The sequence below is a fragment of the Oncorhynchus tshawytscha genome, linkage group LG14, assembly GCF_018296145.1.
Source record: "Oncorhynchus tshawytscha isolate Ot180627B linkage group LG14, Otsh_v2.0, whole genome shotgun sequence".
NCBI classification, from domain to species: domain Eukaryota; kingdom Metazoa; phylum Chordata; class Actinopteri; order Salmoniformes; family Salmonidae; genus Oncorhynchus; species Oncorhynchus tshawytscha.
The window spans coordinates 14,218,031-14,243,025 of NC_056442.1; the positions used below are offsets into that span (position 1 = coordinate 14,218,031).

General features: G+C 45.0%; 1 protein-coding gene across 1 annotated transcript in view; it reads right to left on the minus strand.

The window, feature by feature from the left end:
* Positions 1-24,995, minus strand: part of LOC112267738 (partitioning defective 3 homolog B-like) — an 85,813-nt gene that overhangs the window by 45,963 nt on the left and 14,855 nt on the right. The window contains exons 5-6 of the mRNA XM_042296649.1: positions 24,760-24,960; positions 21,472-21,670 (exon numbers count right to left, since the gene is read on the minus strand). Of these exons, the coding sequence (XP_042152583.1) occupies positions 21,472-21,670; positions 24,760-24,960 (400 nt within the window). The remainder of the gene's footprint in view (positions 1-21,471; positions 21,671-24,759; positions 24,961-24,995) is intronic.

Here is a 24,995-nt window from a genome sequence, read left to right on the forward strand (position 1 = left end):
GCACCAACTCATATCGTAGTGTAAACTGTCTTCCAGGGAGAGAGCAGCTAGTACTTCCTGGGCTTTCCCAGACAATTTACATTGCAACAAGAGCGGTCAAACCTCGAGTGGCCAATGCAGCGCAGCTGCCACACACTCAAACGCAGAGAAATAGGAATCAACTTGCGACTCTCGAAATGGAGGGACTAAAGCAATATGTTCACTCACATCGAAGTGGGCTTGATGATGAGCAGCTTGTGGAGTCGCACTGGAGCCAGCGTCTAGCGCCAGTTGTCGGATCCTCACCTCCTTGTCAGCTTCTATTTTCCTCATTTCAATTTCAAACTGCATCTGTCTCTCTTTATTTTTTTGCTCCATTTCTAACCGAGCCAGCCTCACCTTCAGCCTAGCGGTCCCATCTGAACAACCTGAAGCAGAAGATAAAGGGTCAAATCGGGGCAATGTAAAGGGGATACGAGCAACCCCTTCCTCCGCCCTGTCCTCCGACTTGGCATCGGAAGGTCTACCCGTCTCCTCTCCTTGCAACGTGAGAGAACGAATTCTCTCTAAACCCTCCCTGACCAGCACCAAAAGCTCAGCCTTTAGGGCTTTCTCAGGGATAACAAATCCATAATGGTCAGCTACAGCTAAAAGGTCTACTTTATGAAACCTCACCAAACAATCAATAGAGGGCGCTTCAAAAAAACTTGGAGATGGCGGAGGCATTCATCTTGTACACAGCAATCTACTGGACACACAAAAAACTAAACAAGTCATCCAAACTCACAACCCACCATCACACCTCAATCACTAATCACAGAGAGCTCAGTGCAGCAGGGTCCGGTGGGTTTAATGGAATGATCCCGGATGAGCCCCCATTATGTTATGTACGCCTCTGTGAAGAGGGAACGCAACACACTGCTACAACTCAACTCTCCATGAAGTGAAAGAGGTATGGGACTGTAGGTGCAAGTAAGGATGACAAAAAGCAGAGACGTTACCGTTTAGTAGGAATGTATTCCTTCACACGGTAATATGGGGAAAAGGGTCTGGACGGAACCAAAGCAAACAAAGTAAATATCAAAGCCCCCTCTCCTACCTTACCTGTCTACCCACCTCTTACCCAACTTAGCACCACGTGGTGCGCTAACCAAGACACAGAGGGTGGTCCGCCCAGGTCTTTCCTAGCGTGCCTAGACTGAATATACTATGGGTATATGTATGCCCGCGGGCCTCTTGCCTAAGCACTCCCTAGGTGCCGTCCCCTTACCCCCTGGGAACAAATGAAACAGAATATTATTAACAATTTCCCAAACACACTGAGAAACACAGGACACAGGCTCTGACTGAGCAACAAACTCACACAGAACATACCAAAGCTGCTCCCATCTACAACTAACATAGTACATAACAACTGCCTGAGAAACAACCAACCAGCAATGACCTCCCAGCAATGATCTCTCTCCTAAACAACAGAACACTGGCTTTTATAACTGGAGAACGAGTCTAATGGGATACAGCTGTAACTTTACGAGGGGGTGGGGTCAGCTCCAATTAGCCGTGGAGTCGACCAATCAGCTGCTTGGGGAATTTCAGGAAGCCATCTCCTGAAACACACACTCAAATACACAAACTACAACACAGAAACTGGGGAACGTAACACCCAGTCCCTGATGATCAAAAAAAAAAAACATCCCCACAGTATGATGCTGCCACCACCATGCTTCACTGTAGGGATGGTGCCAGGTTTCCTCTTGACGCATTCAGGCCAAATATCTCAATCTTGGTTTCATCAGACAAGAGAATCTTGTTTCTCATGGACTGAGAGTCCTTTAGGTGCCTTTTGGCAAACTCCAAGTGCCCTTTACTGAGGAGTGGCTTCTGTCTGGCCACCCTACCATAAAGGCCTGATTGGTGGAGTGCTGCAGAGATGGTTGTCCTTCTGGAAGGTTCCACAGAGGAACTCTGTCAGAGTGACTATTGGTTTCTTGGTCACCTCCCAGTCTAAGGCACTGCATCTCAGTGCAAAAGGCATCACTACAGTCCTGGTTCGAATCCAGGCTGTATGACAACCGGCCATGATTGGGAGTCCCATAGGGCGGCGCACAATTGGCCCAGCGCCGTCCGGGTTTCCCCAGGGTAGGTCGTCATTGTCAATAAGAATTTGGTCTGACTTGCCTAATTAAATAAAGGTTAAATATATGTTTTTAATTTTTTTTAATTTGCACACTTGACAATCCATCAACCAGCTTCACCTGGAATGCTTTTCCAACAGTCTTGAAGGTCTTCCAACATTTGGTGAGCACTTGTTGGCTGCTTTTCCTTCACTCGGTGGTCCAACTCATCCCAAACCATCTCAATTAGGTTAAGGTCAGGTGATTGTGAGGGCCAGGTCATCTGATGCAGCACTCCATCAGTCTCCTTCTTGGTCAAATAGCCCTTACACAGCCTGGAGGTGTCTTGGGTCATTGTCCTGTTGAAAAACAAAGGATAGTCCCTCTAGGAGTAAACCAGGTGGGATGCCATATCCCTGCAGAATGCTGTCGTAGCCATGCTGGTTAAGTGTGCCTTGAATTCTAAATAAATCACTGACAGTGTCACCTGCAAAGTGCCCCCACAACATCACACCTCGTCCTCCATGCTTCACGATGGGAACTACACAAGCAGAGACCACCTGTTCACCTGCTCTGCGTCTCACAAAGACACGGCAGTTGGAACCAAAAATCTCAAATTCGGACTCATCAGACCAAAGGACCGATTTCCACCAGTCTTGTGTCCATTACTCGTGTTTCTTGGCCCAAGCAAGTCTTCTTCTTATTTGGTGTCCTTTAGTAGTGGTTTCTTTGCAGCAATTCGACCATGAAGGCCTGATTCACGCAGTCTCCTCTGAACAGTTGATGTTGAAATGCGTGTTACTTGAACTCTGTGAAGCATTTATTTGGGCTGCAATTTGAGGTGCAGTTAACTCTAATGAACTTATCCTCTGCAGCAGAGGTAACTGTGGGTCTTCCTTTCCTGCGGCAGTCCTCATGGGAGCCAGTTTCATTATAGCACTTGATGGTTATTGTGACTGCACTTGAAGAAACTTTCAAAGTAATTGACATTTACCGGATTGACTGAGCTTCATGTTGTTTTTCTTTGTTTATTTGAGCTGTTCTTGCCATAATATGGACTTGGTCTTTTCCAAATAGGGCTGTTTTCTGTATACCAACGCTACCTTGTCACAACACAACTGATTGGCTCAAACACATTAAGGAAAGAAATTCCACAAATTAACTTTTGAGAAGGCACACCTGTTAATTGAAATGCATTCCAGGTGACTAACTCATGAAGCTGGTTGAGAGAATGGCAAGAATGCAAAGCTGTCAAGGCAAAGGGTGGCTATTTAAAGAATCTCAAATATAAAATATATTTAAATTTGTTTAACACTTTTTAGTTACTACATGATTCCATGTGTTAATTTCATAGTTTTGATATCTTCACTATTACTCCACAATGTAGAAAATTGTAAAAACAAAGAAAAACCCTGGAATGAGTAGGTGTGCCCAAACTTTTGACTGGTACTGTACGTATGTGCACACACAGATTCCATGTCAACCACACACGCACACACACACACACACACACTAGCAATTCACAGCTGAGAAATGGTACCCATCGCTCACACAAACACTATTACACCCACACACATATGAACCAAACTCACTCCCAAACGTTAGCGCCTTTTAGCGCCTTTTCCTCTGGTACAACGGTTAAAAGGTTGGTGATAATGCAGTGTGATCATTTTCCACAGTGTGTTAATGCAGTGGGTGTGTTAGTGAGTTGGAAATGTGGTTGAGATGATGATTAACTGGTATTAATATACAGCATGTATTCTGAACTGATACCACATGCTTTCTGACAGACAGAGGTGAGAGTGTGTTGCTCCGGGGAGAACTTTCCCCTAGGTACAGATCTAGGATCAGTAGGATCATCCCCCTACCCTAACCTTAACCGTTAGTGGGGAAAATGCAAAACAGACCCAAGGGTCAGCATCTACAGGAAACGTCACCTTAATCTGACCCCTAAAATATTTTAGTTTTATCTTCTCCCAGATATTGAACAAAAATATAAATGCAACATGCTAAATTCATTAAGCCCTAATCTATGGATTTCACATGACTGGGCATTGCCTCAGTCATGGGTGGGCCAAGGAGGGCATAGGCCCACCCACTTGGGAGCCAGGCCCAGCCAATCAGAAATAGTTTCCCCCAACAAAATAGCTGTATTACAGACACAACCCCCCCCCCATCCTCAGACAAACCAGCAGGTGAAGGAACAGGATATGGAGGTCCTGGGCTGGCGTGGTTACACGTGGGCTGCGGTTGTGCGGCCGGTTGGACATACTGACACATTTTCTAAAACGACATTGGAGGCGGTTTATGGTAGAGAGATTAACATTAAATTCTCTGGTAACAGCTCTGTTGGACATTCCTGCAGTCAGCATGCCAATTGCACGCTCCCTCAAAACTTGAGACATCTGTGGCATTGCATTGTGTGACAAAACTGCACATTTCAGTGGCCTTTTATTGTCCCCGGCAGAAGGTGCACCTGTGTAACAATCATGCTGTTTAATCAGCTTCATGACATGCCACACCTGTCAGGTTTATGGATGGATTACATTGGTCAAGGAAAAAATGCTCACTAACAGGGATGTAAACAAATGTGTGCACAACATTTGAGAGAAATAAGCTTTGTGTGTATGGAACATCTCTGATATCTTTTACTTCAGCTTATGACACATGGGACCAACACTTTACATGTTGCGTTTATATTTTTGTTCTGTATTGTTTATTGATTGATTCATGTCAGTAATTGGCCGAAGTCTATTTGCCTGGTATACCGGGTCTGAACCAGTCCCTGATTAGAAGATTCAAAACCAGGGCCTGTATTCACAAAACATCAGTAGAAGTGCTGATCTAGAAACAAATCTCCCCTCAATCATTTGGATTAAAAAATGCAAAAATGATCCTAGACAGCGCACTTTGTCATTACGAGCCCTACAGTGTTTTTGCTCTCCAGGCATGGAGTTGAATCACATGTCACTCTCCAGCTTTTTAAGGGACACTCTCAACCAAAACATGGTTCTCTGAGCTACTGATTATTCCCCCAATGGCCTTCACAGACAGAAAGACATACACATCCCTTGATTAATTCACATATCCATACTGAACGGGACCCGTGGTGTTTGGTGTGTGCGTGTGCCTGTCCGCTCCCAGTCCAATCTGATGTCTGTGTTTAGCTCATTAGGGACAGGGGCTTGTCTTAATTATTGTCACTGGCTCTTCTCATTTACAGCCCTGAGGGGGACATGGTGTGAATGGCAACCCAGACAGAGGACAGAGGACACACTCAAATCAGCTGATGATCACTGCACTGCTGCTGGGTTGCCAGATTGGAGGGGAATTATCACAGAATACAATCGCATTTTAACCTTGTCACTTTGTAGCTGACCCAGGTGCATGGGTTAGTCCTAGGCCATATTTTTCAAGCATCTCGGGGGTAGGATCACTTTTGCCTTTACATTATGGACAGGGAGGACCTGATCCTAGATCAGCAAATTACTCTGAGATGCTGGATAAATACGGACTCTGGAAAGCAAGCTAATGCTAGTCAACTTTGCACCAGTGACACTTAATACCTTTGAATATGAAAGTGCAGCCTCCATCAGCCTACTCCAGATTACATCTCCAGACTATAAAAACAGCTGGGAATAAAAAAGCTCACTTGGCATTCAAACATTTCTTCAAGGCCAACTAGCCTAGCATTGCTTCCCGTACCACCTGCAGACATTGAATCGTAATATGAATGGCGGATATTATTGCCCATTCTTAGCATGGTGCTGGCAGTAGTATCTATTTCACAGACACTGGCAGTCTGGCCCTCAATGAGAAAAGTGAGCTGGGTGGCTCGTCCCGCTCTTTCACACAGTATTGTGTGTGTGATGGAGATCCACAGATGGCCTGATCCTTATGTGTCCATAAATTAGACCACCTCTCGTGTGAGTGAGTGAGACAGAGACACAAATCGATATTAAACATTAGGAACACCTTTCTAATATTGAGACCCCCTCCCCTTTTTCCTTCAGAACAGCCTCGTCTGGGTATGAACTCTACAAGGTGTTGAAAGCGTCCGAAAGGAATGCTTGATCATGTCGACTCCAATGCTCCCCACAGTCGTGTTGAGTTGGCTAGATGGCCTTCGGCTGGTGGACCATTCTTGATACACACGGAAAACTGTTGAGCGTGAAAAACCCAGCATTAGGCTTGGGCAGTATGCAGATTTTCATATCATCACACAGTCCTCTAATTCTGGGTTTTACAGTATTACTGGCATAGCACACAATGGGGCACTAAAAACACAAGAAAAGCCTGTTGGGCTTCTGTTACCAGAATGCTAACAAAATGTGAAAAAACGAATAGTCAAAATCACATAGACGCTGGTAGCTAAATGCTAATGAGAGAAAACGAACAAAGTAATTGCATATCCAGATCATAAAGTTATACAAGCATAGCTAGTAGCTACTGAAAGTCATTTTCGGGAGGGTGCAGACATTTACAAGTGAAAGTTAACAAGATAAATTGTGCAAATGAACAGCTGTGATGCATTATTTTCTGAAGGAAGAGCAGCATGGGTACATGGAGCAAATGGGAGAAAAACTGATGGCAGAAAGCCACAAGATATCTGATGGCAAACATTTAGTAGTGAATTGCATACAAACACGTGACTGGCTCAACTGTTCTGGGGAACAACGGTAAGCTTCATAATGTACACATATTTTAAAGGTATCGAAAAACCATCCGTGTCTTTTCCCAAGTACCCCAGTATAGGGTATACTGCCCAAGCCTACCTAGCAGCATTGAGGTTCTTGACACATTCGAACCGGTGTGCCTGGCACCTACTACCATACCCTGTTCAAAGACACTTCAATATTTTGACTTGCCCATTCACCCTCTGAATGGCACACATACACAATCTATGTATCAAAGCTTAAAAATCCTTCTTTAAACCGGTCTCCTCCGCATTCATCTAGACTGATTGAAGTGGATGAATGAGGGATCATAGCTTTCAGTATTTTTACTTAAGTACTTTACACCACTGACACTCAGTATGTACCTGCCATGGGGAAGGTTCAAACCCACTTCCCCTCCATCATAACTTTTCACCCCTTCATTTCCATAATCTCTTCCTCTCTCCTCACCATTTCTTTTCCCAAGACAATCAGGTTGTGGAGATCTGAATTGGTGGTCAGATTTGTTTTAAGACAATAACAGAAATGTATCGAGCGAGACTCTTCGGAGCTGGATTCTATCTAAGCTGTGCAAATTTGTCCTTATATCAAATCATGTTTATTCAGACATACAGATGTCATTTCCTGTTCCCATTTGATGCTGAGATACCTGACAGTCCCACACGCTAGAGAAAACACAGGAAGATGGCCGCCACCCTGTGTGGGAAAGCTCATTGGGAGCCACCCACAGCCACACAAAGAGTGGGAGATCTAATTTAAAACACACTACACCTACATCATAGCACTGGCTGCATTACTTTCAAACAATGGTGTAATATGGATGCTCTGGGTTACTGGGTCATTGGTGTCAGGGTTTAATGTGGTCCTACTGTCACAAGGGGCCAAACGGAACCATTATTAGCATAGCACTGTCATCATTAGTCTGCCTTTGCCGGTGTGCCAGAGTCACCAGAATGTCTCCTGGGTTTACAACGGTGACACTCCCCCTGAAAGGAAATGAAAAAACTACAACCAATATCCCCAAAATGTCCAAGTATGACAAGACAAAAGACTGTCCGGTTGAGTCCCAGTGAAAATATACTTTTTTGGAAGGCGCCTTTACTCATCATCTTTAATCACCTCTTCCAGAAGCTTCCCCATGCTCATTACATGACATTCTGAGGAAGTGGGTGAGAGAAGGGGGGGGGGAGTAAAAGAAAAGGATTGTGTCTTCTTTCTAATGAGGTTCAAAACACAGTGAGATCACAGACAGCCTGGGTGATGTAACTGCCCTGCGACCTGTGGAATTGGCTCCCTAGGGAGGGAGGGAAGGGAAGGAAGGAAGAAGGGTAAAAAGAGGGAGAAACAGAGACGAGGCAGAGAGAGTGAGGGAGGGAAATAGAGAGAGTAAGAGAAGAAACATACTGTGGCCTATTAACCAGTATGTGTGCTAGCTACACGATATAACAGCTTTTACCTATGTGTGCTAGACTCATTTCCTCCATTATCATCTCTGTGGTTGGCAGCTCAGGAAATGAAGCTGCTTTTATTTTTTACAGTGTGACAACAAGCAGAGAGCAGGGAGTGGTGAATAAACAGGCTTCCTTCAGAGCTGGTGGACGGAGCCAGTGGGACACTGGTTACCGGTGAGCACTATCGAGTAGCTAAACAGGCATTCAGTCGGCAAGAGTGATGTGTCAGGAGACAGTATACAGTCTGTCTGTCGGTCTGTCAGGGGAGTTCATTGATGGCGTCTGTCTTTTATGATGGAAATGAATGAGGCTAATAGCTGAGATGGTGCGTCTGGTGTTACATATACGCGCACACTGCGGGCACCCGCACACTTCCAGTTCCACGCACACAAAACCTCTGACATTTTTCCAGATGGGTAGGACTGACCTCTTAGGCCAGCTGAAGCACCACATACACACACACACACACACAGACACACACACACATTCCACAGCACGAGGAGTTGATCGCCAATAATGCCAGCTAAATATGCATCTGCCTTTGAGTACCAAAATAACAAGCTGGGAGAGAAAGAGCGAGAACGATAACGAGAAAGCGCCCATGGAGAATGAACGAGAGAAAAAACGAGAATGAGAGAGGGAGGGATAAGCTAAAGCTCCCATGAAAGTAGGGTACGGTTGGAGCTTAGGAATATATAGAGAGAACAGTGAGGCTTCCAGTGGCGGTGAGAGAGATAGAGATAGAACACTTAATCTCACAGCCTATAAATGTTATCACGGTAATTAGATTGCTGTGTGTATTTTCTACCGGTACCTCGGTGGAGTTGGAAGTTTTGGAAGCCAGAGAGACAAGTAGGGATAAGTTCAATTAAAAACTACAGTTGAAGTCGGAAGTTTACATACACCTTAGCCAAATACATTTAAACTCAGTTTTTCACAATTCCTGACATTTAATCCTAGTAAAAATGCCATGTTTTAGGTCAGTTAGGATCACCACTTTATTTCAAGAATGTGAAATGTCAGAATAATAGTAGAGAGAATGATTTATTTCAGCTTTTATTTCTTTCATCACATTCCCAGTGGGTCAGAAGTTTACATACACTCAATAAGTATTTGGTAGCATTGCCTTTCAATTGTTTAACTTGGGTCAAATGTTTTGGGTAGCCTTCCACAAGCTTCCCACAATAAGTAGGGTGAATTTTGGCCCATTCCTCCTGACAGAGCTGGTGTAACGGAGTCAGGTTTGTAGGCCTCCTTGCTAGCACACGCTTTTCAGTTCTGCCCACTAATTTTGTATATGATTGAGGTCAGGGCTTTGTGATGGCCACTCCAATACCTTGACTTTGTTTGTTGTCCTTTAGCCATTTTGCCACAACTTTGGAAGTATGCTTGGGGTCATTGTCCATTTGGAAGAACCATCCATTTTGTGAAGTGCACCAGTCCCTCCTGAATCAAAGCACCCCCACAACATGATGCTGCCACCCTCGTGCTTCACGGTTGGGATGTTGTTCTTCGGCTTGCAAGCCTCCCCCTTTTACCTCCAAACATAACGATGGTCATTATGGCCAAACAGTTCTATTTTTGTTTCATCAGACCAGAGGACATTTCTCCAAAAAGTACGATCTTTGTCCCCATGTGCAGTTGCAAACCATAGTCTGGCTTATTTATGGCGGTTTGGAGCAGTGGCTTCTTCCTTGCTGAGAGGGCTTTCAGGTCATGTCGATATAGGACTCGTTTTACTGTGGATATAGATACTTTTCGCACCAAAGTACGTTCATCTTTAGGAGACAGAACGGGTCTCCTTCCTGAGCGGTATGACGGCTGCGTGGTCCAATGGGGTTTATACTTGCAGACTATTGTTTCTACAGATGAACGTGGTACCTTCAGGCGTTTGGAAATTGATCCCAAGGATGAACCAGACTTGCGGAGGTCAGGTTCATCATTTTTTCTGAAGTCTTGGCTGATTCCTTTTGATTTTCCGATGATTCCAAGCAGAGGAGCACTGAGTTTGAAGGTAGGCCTTGAAATACATCCACAGTTACACCTCAAATTGACTCAAATGATGTCAATTAGCCTATCAGAAGTTTCTAAAGCCATGACATCATTTTCTGGAATTTTCCAAGCTGTTTAAAGGCACAGTCAACTTAGTGCATGTAAACTTCTGACGCACCGGAATTGTGATACAGTGAATTTTAAGTGAAAGAATCTGTCTGTAAACAATTGTTGGAAAAATGACTTGTGTCATGCATAAAGTAGATGTCCTAACTGACTTGCCAAAACTATAGTTTGTTAACAAGACATTTGTGGAGTGGTTGAAAAAACGGGTTTTAATGACTCCGACCTAAGTGTATGTAAACCTCCAACTTCAACTGTAGATAAAGAGGTGTGATGTAACAAGGGCTCTTTGGTGTCTTCTGGTACAGAACACTTGAATGCTGCAGTGTTCTGTGCAGTAGTGTACATCACGCAGAGGACAGTTAAGAAGCTAGAAGTTTACAAGTATGTTGAGAAAGAATGAAACGGTCCATCTAAAAAAATCAGGGGGTCATGACTCTCATTTGTGTCCTTTCATTCAGAAACACAGACACGCACACAGAACTCTGCCACCCTCCACACTCTTCCCCACTATATCCCTCTCTACCTTCCTCTTCCCTTGATTGACAGCATGATAAGCTAATCCCAGTTCCTTCCTGGCAGCAGAAAGCTACGCCCCTCTTCAATAATTAAAACAGAGTCTCTCGTCTCTCGTTATTCCCACGGGGCATAATTAAATCTATTTATCTTATTTCTCTCCATATGCATACTGCAGCAGGCGGTGGCAATTTGGGCTAAATCACCTCCCATTAACGCTTCGTATTACGAGTTATATGACCAAATGGATCAAAACCAACCTCCCAGATGAATCTATTGCCGTTAGAACCGCCACTGCCGTCGAGCCAACTCGGATCATCGCAATAAAGACGGTGTTGAAGCGAGTTTTGAGTGAAATACCGTTTCGTTCAGCTGTAGGCCCAAAATGTATGCTGTTATTGATTTAACGGTTCCTCGATGGGGATGCAATATGCGTGCACCCGCACACATCCAGTTTCCATTGACGTCCCAGTTGCCTGGAAATCCAGCAGCACGCACAGACGAAATCAAGATATACAGTCTAAGAAATGAACGCAACACAAAATATGATTACCAATATCGAGAGGCAGAATGGGGAATGGAAGAAGAACCGAGGAGAAAGTAGGGTTGTAAGCAGAGAGAGTTGAGAGACCGAGAGAGTAAAAGTGGGTAAGCGACAAGACGGAGAGAAAAATATGTTTTCAGGGTGTGAGGTCGGACTGGTGTGATAGATATAATGTTATCAGGAGTGTCTTCATTAACGAGGGACGAGTGTGTATGTGTGAAGTGAAAGGTGTATGGCGTGCCTGTGTGAGAAAAGTGAAAGGTGTATGGCGTGTCTGTGTGAGAAAAGTGAAAGGTGTATGGCGTGTCTGTGTGAGAAAAGTGAAAGGTGTATGGCGTGTCTGTGTGAGAAAAGTGAAAGGTGTATGGCGTGTCTGTGTGAGAAAAGTGAAAGGTGTATGGCGTGTCTGTGTGAGAAAAGTGAAAGGTGTATGGCGTGTCTGTGTGAGAAAAGTGAAAGGTGTATGGCTGTCTGTGTGAGAAAAGTGAAAGGTGTATGGCGTGTCTGTGTGAGAAAAGTGAAAAAGGTGTATGGCGTGTCTGTGTGAGAAAAGTGAAAGGTGTATGGCGTGTCTGTGTGAGAAAAGTGAAAGGTGTATGGCGTGTCTGTGTGAGAAAAGTGAAAGGTGTATGGCGTGTCTGTGTGAGAAAAGTGAAAGGTGTATGGCGTGTCTGTGTGAGAAAAGTGAAAGGTGTATGGCGTGTCTGTGTGAGAAAAGTGAAAGGTGTATGGCGTGTCTGTGTGAGAAAAGTGAAAGGTGTATGGCGTGTCTGTGTGAGAAAAGTGAAAGGTGCATGTGAGTGTGCATCTTTAAACAGTGTCTGGCCAGTCCCGGGTGTAACGCTGCGTCAATCAGACTGCCTAGCCGAGAGAGGAATGAGAGGAGAGAGGGAGGGGGGCACTCCCTCTCTGACAGCCACAGAGTGAGAGATGCATCTGTCACCCAAGGGCGGCACGTGAAATATGGGCTTTATTTTAATTGTTTGCGTTTCTGACTTCTGGCATATTTTAACGATTCAGGCACAAAGCGCTAGCTCCAGGCAATTTGTCTTGTCTCCATTTCCCCCCCATTTCTGTCAAAAACAAATGAATATTTAACAAGTCAGTTACACGTTTTATTTTCACACTCATTTGGGAGGGAGAGAGTGATCTTTGGCGTGTGTGTGTGTGCGCGCAAGTGAGTGATTATTTGTGTTTGTGTGTGCGAGTGAGTGAGCATGTGTGTGCGCATGCGTTTATGTGTGTGTGTGTGTGTGTGTGTGTATGTGCTCATCTGTGTGTGTGTGTTTCTCCAAGCACTGTTTGAGCCAGTCACTATTCCAGCCGCGAGTCCAGGACAGCACACAGAAACCGTGATGAAGAGATACCGTAGGGTGAGAGAGGGACTGATCAAAGGTCCCAGTAGAACTACTCCATCCAGGTTACTAAAGGTGTCGAGGATTCAGACACACCAGAACAATGACAAAGACCCTAACAAGTAGTGAGCAGTTGTAATGAAAGACAGAGGGGGGAAAGAGAGAATGTACGTGACAGAGAAAAGGAAAAGAGAGAGAGAGGAAAAAGGCAGCCGCACCATTGGCCAGCCAATAATTGCACTGCACTTTGATTTCAAAACAGTCCAAGGAAGAAAACGAGAGAATAAGAAAGAAGTGTGACCCTCCATATCTCCAACTCCCCCCTACAGACTGCATTCCTACCCCATGAAAAGGGCACGGTTAGAGGTTAACGTGCTGTGACCACTCCTGCCCTTCTCCTTAGACCTCATAAGAGCCACTTAATCTTTTCCTGTGAGGGAGGGTACGTCACACACACACACACACACACACACACACACACACAGGCAGCCGGCAGATACCTATCGATCACATTGAGCTTGACGACGGGACGGCGGCAATGGGAAGAGGTGTAATCGCTTCCCGGCGTATGTTGTTTCTGGATAAAGACAGAGTGAATGACACAAAGCAATGCGATCAGATGACCAGTAGAAGGAGACAACTTCCTGATGGGCTTTCATTGGGCTTTTTCATTGGTCGATGAGCCTCCATGTTTCTGGATGAAGATAGAGTGAAGGACCTGAAGTGCTGTGGATCAGATGACCAGGAGACAACGTCCTGATAGCTCAGGACCACTTACAGTGGTTGAAGAGGTCTTAATGAGCTTCTTTCATTGGCGGATCAGCCTCCATGAAGACAGAGGCCATAATCACGAGCATCAAAGCCGTGATGAGTCATGGCTGAATTGTGACTGATCTACAAATCATTTTGAGTAGTTATTTATGATGCACGGAGATTCGTAGATAAGTCAGTCTCGAATGCAACGTGAAGGACCTTAAGTGCTGGAGATCAGATGACCAGGAGACAACTCGCCGATGGCTCAATGAGCTGCTTTCATTGGACGATGATGAGCATCCGTCGTCTGAGGTTGACTGGTGTTTTCGTCTAGCCATATACATATGTCTGGAATATCCAGACGTCCATATATAAGTCTTTACTGAAGACTCATCTCTTCAGTGGGTCATATGATTGAGTGTAGTCTGGCCCAGGAGTGTGAAGGTGAACGGAAAGGCTCTGGAGCAACGAACCGCCCTTGCTGTCTCTGCCTGGCCGGTTCCCCTCTTTCCACTGGGATACACCGCCTCTAACCCTACTACAGGGGCTGAGTCACTGGCTTACTGGTGCTCTTTCATGCTGTCCCTAGGAGGGGTACGTCACTTGAGTGGGTTGAGTCACTGATGTGATCTTCCTGTCTGGGTTGGCGCCCCCCCTTGGGTTGTGCCGTGGCGGAGATCTTTGTGGGCTATACTTGACCTTGTCTCAGGATGGTAAGGGTCAGTTTGTTATATCTGGAGTACTTCTCCAGTCTTATCTGGTGTCCTGTGTGAATTTAAGTATGCTCTCTCTAATGCTCTCTTTCTTTCTCTCTCTCGGAGGACCTGTGCCCTAGGACCATGCCTTAAGACTACCTGGCATGAGGACTCCTTGCTGTCCCCAGTCCTCCTGGCCGTGCTGCTGCTCCAGTTTCAACTGTTCTGCCTGCGGCTATGGAATCCTGACCTGTTCACCGGACGTGCTACCTGTCCCAGACATGCTGTTTTCAACTCTCTAGAGGCAGCAGGAGTGGTAGAGGTACTCTTACTGATCGGCTATGAAAAGCCAACTGACATTTACTTCTGAGGTGCTGACTTGCTGCACCCTTGACAACTACTGTAATTATTATTATTTGACCATGCTGGTCATTTATGAACATTTGAACATCTTGGCCACGTTCTGTTATAATCTCCACCCGGCACAGCCAGAAGAGGACTGGCCACCCCTCATAGCCTGGTTCCTCTCTAGGTTTCTTCCGAGGTTTTGGCCTTTCTAGGGAGTTTTTCCTAGCCACTGTGCTTCTATACCTGCATTGCTTGCTGTTTGGGGTTTTAGGCTGGGTTTCTGTACAGCACTTTGAGACATCAGCTGATGTACGAAGGGCTACATAAATACATTTGATTTGATTTGATATACGTATCCTGAAGCAATTTACCTTAGAGGTTGTCTTGTTATCCATCATCGTACATGCCAATATATTGCACTGAATGCGGGATTAGCAATACAAGGCCTTGAACCCGCCTGCCCTTTGTTTGTCAGGCCAAAGCCCAAGCCATTACACCAAGAGGTCCAAACCTCTTGACATAGATCAATGGTGTTGTACTAAGGGAGCTATGCTATACAGGAAAGAAGCCTGCCCGTCATGTTGACGGTTTAGTAGCCGATATATATGCATGGGGATTTTCCCTTTCTTTGGCCGTTTTTTCTTCTTCCAAAATCCCTCTAATGCTTGATTGACAGGTCACCACAGCAACAAGTAAATTACCAAATCATTTCAGGAAGCAGTCCAACAGAGCAAAAAAATATATATAATTTGTTTTTCTCGGGCTGCGTACCTCGATAGCGTGACCCGCTGTTGACGTCCATAGGAAAGATATAAATTAGAATTGCGCCATGCCAGAAATATAGGATATAGGATGCACCGTGCCTCAGAACGACAAACATTTTCAGGGAGGAGGCAATTTGGTGGTGGTTGCTGATGGACATTAGACAGGTTTTTAAATCAACATTCCAGAAAAATGACAAAAAAAACTACAACAAAAAAACGAAATGAAAACTACTGCCCTGACTACTCAAAGATTCTAGTTGTAAGTAAGTCATTTACCTACAGGATGAGTGGTGAGACAAACTTGGGAGTGAACGCAACCTGCAAACAGACACAAAAAAACACAAGACAAACATTCTCCAAGACACTCTGACATGTTTTTGAGGTGAAAACCTAAGGTCAACAAATCCCCTCCTGTGAGGACAAAGAGCCACCAGCCTTCAAAGCGTCAAAACGGTAAACCATGAAGTGACAAACCATGACAAACTTAGCTAACAACATTACGGTTAAGAAAAACATCCCAGCTTCAGCTCGTCACAGCTTAATGTCACGACACGTAAACACATCTAAACACGTCTTACAGCTCCAGCGTCACTCTAGTCCACTTACAAGAACTACGCCTAAGTCTCAATTCACCCAAAAGTGTGCACTTGCACACTCCCCGTCATGGATTTAAAGGTATTGGATTGGTGTAAGCATTGGCTAAATCCATGATGGAAAAAGTGCAAGTGTACACTTCGGGAGAAGGGTGGCAAATCGGGATGCAGGCCATCTATGGGGGATTTACAGTAGGTCTGAGGAGGGTGTGGTCCGTCTATGGCGCCCATCCTTTAGGATAACATAACCACATACTGGGCTTTCTGATGGAAATGAGAGAATGTAGGTCCGGAACTGGCCCTGCTAATTGGCTTGGTTCCCTGTCGGATTTCATCCGTCCCCGGGAAGAGAGAAAGAGAGGGAAGAGGATCGAAGCAAGCGGAAGGGGATTTGTAAACAGCGGATCAGCATGCTGGCTTTCATGTCCCCAATTTGGCAGTAGTAGCGGGGACGGCCGTGTCCTGTCTGTCTGTCACACCGAGGGCCTTAGTGACAGCCATTCTGAGCCGGAGTGACGGGCAGAAGAGGTGGGGAGGGTGACGGAGAGAGAGAGGAAGCAGTGTGGGATAGAAAGACCGGGCGCACAAATGTACAAGGATACGCACACATACAGGTCACAGGAAAGTGCCTGTTATTGGAGCTGTGATCAGGCAGAAGAGTAAATACAACCTACAAACAGCCACACAGACGAATGCATACAGACACACAGGCCGTGTCCGGAATTTGTCTTTACTATTACTTACTAAAACAAAATATTGTGTACTTATTATACTACATACTATTTAGAACATACGGTTTAGTAGAAAAAAAAATGCAGTAAGCAACAAATAACATACTTGGCTCACCCATACTGAGAATGCATTCACTGATGCGCAATTGTAAGGTTGGCGCCATTCATTCCTTTTAGCACAATGAGTCTTCTTATGGGCAATTCCTTGGTAACATGGAAGCCAAACTAAAACCGATGTTTGCAAAATTTAACCATACAACTCTATGCACGAGAACAACTTTTATCAATTTTCACTGAAAGTATTTACAAAAACACATTTACTTGAAGATCAGTGCAAAGTTTGGTAACAGAATGACGGCACAAACCGCACAAACTGTCCTTCTGTTACCAAACTTTGCATCTGCACTGTTCTTCAGGTCATTTTTCTTTTATGGGGGAGAAATTGTTATAAGTAGAGTTGTAAAGGTTTGTTTAACTTTGCAATGATCGGTTTTTGTTTGACATACATTTTAAAGTGAAAAATCTTTGTTACTGTGGAACTGCCCTTATCTGATTATCAGCTCATTATCAGCTGCTGTCAAACAGACGTGGGTCTGAAAAGACAATATCTTTCCTTAATAGCATGCAGCGAATTTGTACAAGATGAAAAGCTGAAATGAGTATGACATCTTGGCATTTAAAGTATGACATCTTGGCATTTAAAGCGCACAAAATGTTCTAAATGTCTCATACTATAAAACTACCTATTTTCGCATACCCAATCAGCCAACTATTAAGAATACAATTATGGGTTGGGTATTCGGGCACGGTCAGGAAGAGGACCTCAAAACAGGCAGGCTCGTGTTGACAGGACCATTGAGACACCTCATCGTGCAGTAAATGTAGACATCTTGCACACATACCCATGAGGATATATAGTCAATTTTAGGCTTCGCCAGCACTTTGAAAAAGCTGCCACACCAGCCTCTGTACTGAACATACTGTACACATCTTCCATAAGAGCCTATGAGAGAGTGTACTGTATATGTGTGCACACGGTGGGGAGTCTCACGTGGCGGACGAGTAACGTGGCTGATCTTCAAAAGGCCTGTCAATGCCGAAACTCCCTCAGGCGGTTTACTCGGCAAGGACACTTCAATCTCTACTGTTGTAGGTACTGAAGGGACAACCAGCCATCTCGCATCAAAGACCGTCTTTATGGTTGGGGGGATAGGAATATGAAGTGTGTAGGAGTGTGTGGATGGCGAGGGGAGTGCAGTTGAGATAAAAATCTAATTTTACTACAGGTGTAGTAGACCTAACAGTGAAATGTTTACTTACAAGCCCTTAACCAACAATGCAGTTTTAAGAAAATACACGGTCACGACTTCTACCGAAGTCGATGCCTCTCCTTGTTCGGGCGGTGCTCGGCGGTCGACGTCACCGGTCTTCTAGCCATCATTGATCCATTTTTCATTTTCCATTTGTTTTGTCTTGTCTTCTTACACACCTGGTTCCAATCCCATTCTTTACCTGTTATGTATTTAACCCCTTGTTTCCCCTCATGTCAGAGATGGCTTGTTATTATTTCCGTGTTGTGTGCATTGGTGCGTGTTGTGTGTATTGGTGCGTGTTGTGTGTATTGGTGCTCGTCGGGTCCTCGTACCCACTTTGTTTTGTGTATTTTTTCATGGTTTTGGAGTCCATTTTACCAAGATAAATTCTCCTGCGCCTGACTTCCTTGCCACCTATACACACGCCTATGACAACAACAAATAATGAAAGAGCAGAAGTAAATAACAATAGCGGGCCTACATACAGGGGGCGCCGGTTAGTCGAGTTAATTGAGGTAATATGTACATGTAGGTAGAGTTATTAAAGTGACTATGCAAAGATAACAGAGAGTAGCAGCAGCGTAGAACGGAGAGGGGGGGGGGGCAATGCAAATAGTCTGAGTAGCCATTTGATTAGCTGTTCAGGAGTCTTATGGTTTGGGGGTAGAAGCTGTTTGGAAGAAGAATCTGAGATGGAAGTATCTACTAGATTTTGTGAATGCAATAGAGACCATACTGTTGTCCTCTCAAGAGTGGGGGAAAGAATAAAATAAAGGAAAAGGGGACAAAAAAAGAGGGAAAGAGAGAAATAAAGAAACTAAGTACGATAAGATAGAAAGAGCAAAATAACGAGAAAAAGACAGAGGGCAACAAAGACAATAATCCAGTTAATATTGGCACGGTCAGTGTTTTGATTTCAGAATAGCCTTGTTGAGCGGTGAGTCCCAACTAACGAAACGGATTGTGGAAGTCCTGCCGACGCAAACAAAGGATCTGGCAGTCCCAAAATAATTCGGTAAACATGCATAAAAACCATAACGGCCGTGAAAATAACTCCGCTTCTCAAAATACATTTGTCCCGCTACAGTGTTGCACACACTTTCGATCAGAGGGGAATTAGAATCATATGTTTTTAATTTTCCAGTTTGAAATACAGCCATCAGAGTAAAACATTTGTGATCAACAATTAGATTGGATATGGGAGCGTTTAAGTGTCTTGTCCTCCACTTCTGCTCCAACTGCACTCCGCGTTTAAGACTACACTTGGCTGGAAGTTGAATTCCAATGTAAATGTGTCTTGGAATTTTGATTCAGTCAAATGGTTCAAGAATGTCCTGGCTAAAGCCTTCAACCCATTGAGTAGTCAGAGAGAGCACAAGGCTATGTCTCTAACCTTCTCCATTGAGGTTCCCCCTCACTGTATCAGAACAAGCTGGGGAGCAAGAGAGTTTGTGATGGACTGTGTGTGTGTGTGTGGTGTAAGTGAGAGTGCGTGTGAGTGTGGTTAGTGTGTAAGTGTGCGAGCATGGGTGTGTGTGTGTGTACACTGGCAAGTCTGTGTGTGTGTAGGGCCTCCCGAGTGGTGCAGCGGACTAAAGCGTTGCATCGCAGTGCTGAGGCGCCACTACAGACCGGGAGCCCCATGTTACGACGCACAATTGGCCCAGCGTCGTCCGGGTTAGTGGAGTGTTTGGCAGGGTGGGATTCCCTTGTCTCATCGTGCTCTAGCATCTCCTTATGGCAGGCCGTCGCCTGCAAGTTGACTTCGGTTTTCAGTTGGGCGGTGACACATTGGTGTGGCTGGCTTCCCGGTGAAGCGAGCAGTGTGTTAAGAAGCCGTTAAAGATGCATGACTCTCGACCTTCGCCTCTCTCAAGTCCGTTGGGGAGCTCTAGCAATGAGGCAAGATTGTAACTACCAATTTGATGTCAACGGCCCTTTCCTGTCATTTGTTGTGTGTGCACTGTGAGCATCTGTGTGCATGCATATCTGTGTACGTGTGTGATAAGAGGTCCAATACCAACAGCCCTGTCCTGTGACCTCTCCATCTCCTGCCTGCAACCCTCCCATAAACCAACCAAGTAAAAGGTTGTGTGTGTGTGTGTGTGTGTGTGTCCATCCTGGTACCAAGTCAGATGTTAACAGCGTACTTCTCCCCACCATTACCACCGACATGCTGGACGATTGGATTCTCATCGGAGGGCCTAAAATCGATAGACATTGAGGCTCTATATAAGTCCATCTATGATCGCAATCGAATCACAAATGTTTGAACTTCTATGGCTTAATAACAAGACCAGATTGAAAACAAATGTTTTGCTATACAGTATCACATTACAATTACAATTCTTAGCTTAGAACTAGTGCAGGGCTCTCCAACCCTATTCCCGGAGAGCTACCTTCCTGTAGGTTCTCTCTCCAACCCTATTCCCGGAGAGCTACCTTCCTGTAGGTTCTCCCTCCAACCCTATTCCCGGAGAGCTACCTTCCTGTAGGTTCTCCCTCCAACCCTATTCCCGGAGAGCTACCTTCCTGTAGGTTCTCCCTCCAACCCTATTCCCGGAGAGCTACCTTCCTGTAGGTTCTCTCTCCAACCCTATTCCCGGAGAGCTACCTTCCTGTAGGTTCTCTCTCCAACCCTATTCCCGGAGAGCTACCTTCCTGTAGGTTCTCCCTCCAACCCTGTTCTTGGAGAGCTACCTTCCTGTTGGTTCTCTCTCCAACCCTATTCCTGGAGAGCTACCTTCCTGTAGGTTCTCCCTCCAACCCTGTTCCTGGAGAGCTACCTTCCTGTAGGTTCTCTCTCCAACCCTATTCCTGGAGAGCTACCTTCCTGTAGGTTCTCTCTCCAACCCTATTCCTGGAGAGCTACCTTCCTGTAGGTTCTCTCTCCAACCCTGTTCCTGGAGAGCTACCTTCCTGTAGGTTCTCTCTCCAACCCTATTCCTGGAGAGCTACCTTCCTGTAGGTTCTCTCTCCAACCCTATTCCCAGGGAGCTACCTTCCTGTAGGTTCTCTCTCCAACCCTATTCCCGGAGAGCTACCTTCCTGTAGGTTCTCTCTCCAACCCTCATCTAGCACACCTGATTCTAATAATTAGCTAATTGATAACCTGAACTAGGTTAGTTACAACTGAGTTTACAGTGAAAACCTACAGGGTAGCTATTCAGGAACAGGGTTGGTATGCCATGTACTAGTGAAATAAATTGAGAGATGTGTTAAGTGCTTATTGGGATGGGGAAAACGGCGAGAAAACGTTGGGTGAGTGATACTGTAATAAGCCTTGGCTGAATGACCTGAACAGTTGAAAAAGGGGAGTGCTAAAAGAGGCAAGAATGGAACTAGAATTCAGAGATACATATTATGAAACGTAAAGAGGGGAAACATTGGTCCCGTGTGGCTCAGTTGGAAGATCACAAAGCTTGCAACGCTAGGATTGTGGGTCTGATTCCCACAGGGGACCAGTACAGTACTGTAAGTTGCTCTGGATAAGAGCATCTGTAAAATTGTGAATGGTTCCCTACCTTAAGAGGCCGAATCCTTTCTTCTTGGCCTTCTCCTGGTCCTCAGAATTCGCAGTTTTCTTCACTTTTTCTTTGCTTTTCTTCTCTTTCTTTTTCTTCCCTTTGGTCTTCTTCTTCCCTGCCCCTGATTCGATCTGGTCCTGGCGGGATGAGCCACTGACGGGCGTGTCTCGGCCGGAGCCCTGCTCTGACAGGTCACCTGAGAGGGAGGTATCAAAGGTCAAAATGTCAACGAGGGCTGACTCCATTTAGTCTGGTTGATTGTTCTGTCAATAGGCTGATGGTCGCCCGAGATTTCTTTAGTCGAGCAGTCACAATTTCTTTCTTTCATGGTGCACAAGACACCACCTGTCAGTTTCACGCCCGTCTCAGTGGACTAATCCATTGCTGAGGCCACGGGGATGGGACAGTCCATCACTCTAAGACACGTGATAGTGAAATTGTATGTGGTTATATTATGTCAAAAATAATGGCGCAACACTAATATTATTTTGTAACAAATGCGTTTTCTCCTGCGTTGGATACGGTCACTGTCTTCAGTTCTGAAACATGATCTTCATTTCGCCGTAGAATTGGTGCCTTTCCCTATGTCGCTATGTGCATAATAGCAAAGATAACCAGCATATTGAGATGTAGAACAATGCAGCAGAGGCAACAGCAGCAGAGATTGGGAAACAGCCCTTGCCTTAGACTGATTGTCTCAGAAAATGTAGGAGGGTGGCAAACCCAACTTAATTAGGTCTATAATCAATAGTCTAACTTAGATGTGCCTGGCTTTATAAATCATCCCTATATATCTACAGAAGTAAGACAGATCGTGCTTTTGTTGCCTGTCTGAGTGTTTGTTTAATAGCCTACTGATTCCGTGAGCACCAAGACTCATGCAACGGGCAAAATGTTGGATAAAGCAATTTCACAGATTCGTCTGTTTTTAAATCTTTGCTATGCTTTAATAAATGCTTTACACTTTTTTTCCCCCGTTACAAAAGACTGCTATTACTTATAATTTATTTAGTGTTGTTTACACTGTTCCAAACAGGCAGAAAAATTGTTGTAATCCAACAGCACCTGTTTGTCACACATAATATGCCAGCAGCTCTCGCTCCCACACCCTCGTTTTCTTGATCTCCTACTTAGTCATTACAATTATTATCATCATCATTATTATAATAATAAGCAATGTCGTTATCATTAGGAGGCTTTGTATAGTAACCCCCATTGAGCTGTATGTAGGCTTAAGAGCACATCATGTTTCGTCTTAATACCATAACTTATTTAGGCCTATATTTCAATATATAGTATCAATCAATCAATCAATCAATCATTCATTCATTTGTTCATGCCATCACACAGCATACGAGGCGTTCATGCTTTGAAATGGAATCAAGAATTTTTGTTCAAAATGTAATAAAGGGAGCTTTGAATAATTAGCCTAAACAATAAATAAAAGAGCAATTCACGAACGCATGCAACTGTTTTCAGTTTGCTGTAATTCGAACCGGCTCTCTGGTGCGCTTACATATTTAGTGTTGTATACGCTGTTCTAAAAGGTCAGGAAAAAATGGAATATTGTAATCTAACAGCAACCGTTTGGTACACATAATAGTCGCGCCACGCTTGCTCCTCTGCCCTCCTTTACCTTGATCGCCAGTAGCATTCACAACTAAGTTAAATGTCTTCCACAGATCCGACTTCCCCTCTACCTCCTGAGCAAACGTTCACCCGTTTCGAGTTTCTTTTTCACGTCCTCCACATCCATCTCGCTGTCACGTGTTACGGTGTTCAGAGATTGTTCAAACCAATTTATTGATGTGATTATGAAAGGCTACAAGTCAGGCCTTGGCCACATACTGTACATGCGACACTTGCATGTTTCAAGTAAAGAGAGCTCAGGGTTCAGGGAATATTTTCCCTAAACAAATTTCCGTAACGGAACATTTCAGTCAGAAACAAGTATTAAACTAAATGGCTGAACATGACGTTGCAGCTAACACCGTGCGTTAAACACTTGCTGTGCTGTGGTGCCTTCACGCTGCAGGAGGGAGGAGAGCGAGACAACGTGCGCCAGTCACACGATGCCATTGTTTTAACAGTGTGGCCATTGAGCTCTTTCTTGAGTCATTTGTGTGTCTTAACTATTTCATCAAACAGTGTGCTTAAAGCATCAGACAAGCTCAGTGCACATGTAGTTGATTTTATTCAAACACATTGGGCGTGTCTATATGTGGAAAAATAAGTTTAAACATTTCGACCAAACAATGTGAACAGGACGACTCACAGTCGACCAAGATTTTTTTTTTTTGTTGCCAGGGACAGCCTTAAGGTCAACACAGATGCCGTACACCCAATAAAGTAGGCGGACAAACACAAACTCATATACCTCCCCCATCCCTCCTGCAGTGACTCAACACTTTGCAGCCAGGTTCACCGACATCTCTTTTTGGGAAAGTGGGAGAGGGGGGTGCTGACTCCAATCTTGTATTCAGAATCACTGGTTCCCCCCTCTAAGCCTGAGGCAACCACTCCCTGAGGCCAGAGGGAAAGTCAGAGGCAATTCTAGTGCTTTACAGTTCAGTTTGGATGCTCAGATGGTCACACACACACACACACACACACACACACACACACATCACACACACAGACAGATCTTTGGCTTCACATGAAAGATGTTGCATCAAAAATGTGCAGCTGTGGGATTAAATAAGTTCCCTGGCCAGAAACGCTGACTACATATTCATTGAGCCGCTAAACAGTGTGTCCTTTTGCGACCCCCCCGTTCGCTGAACGTCAGCGAGTTACGCAATGGCTAAATTACTCATTATTAATATCCGTGATAAATCAAAGTTTATACAGCTCATGTGTGGATATTTCTGAATAATCGGTCCAAAGGCAATCATACACTGAGTGCACAAAACATTAGGAACACCTTAATAGTGAGATGCAAATCCTTCTGTCCTCAGAACAGCCTTAATTCATCAGGGCATGGACTCTACAAGGTGTCAGAAGCATTCCACAGGGATGCTGGCCCATGTTCACTCCAATGCTTCAAAATTCACTCCAAATACTCAAAATTAAAATACGTATTTGTCCTCCCTGCCCCTTCGACCCCTGGTTTAGAAGATAGGGCTGTGGGAACACTGGGCCGTGGGAACACTGGGCCGTGGGAACACTGGGCCGTGGGAACACTGGGCTGTGGGAACTGAGGGAACATAGGACCCAGGGTACATACGTCCAAGGGAACATAGTCATGTTCAGTGTTGCATTAACGTTTATGGTGATTTCCCTTACCGTCCTCCGGCTCCGAGGGCCCGTCGTAGGACTTGTCGATGGTGGCACGGAAGCTCTGGCGCACCGTGTGAGGCCTGGGACGGTGGTAGGGCACCTGGCTCAGCTGCCGGGCCTCCGACATGGCCGACTGGAGGCTTTCCAAGGAGCAGGACTTCCAAAGGACCAAGGTGGGACCCAGGTCACTCCCCCTGGATGAGGCCGCTGACAAGGGGAGAGACGGGGAGGGAGGGGAAGGA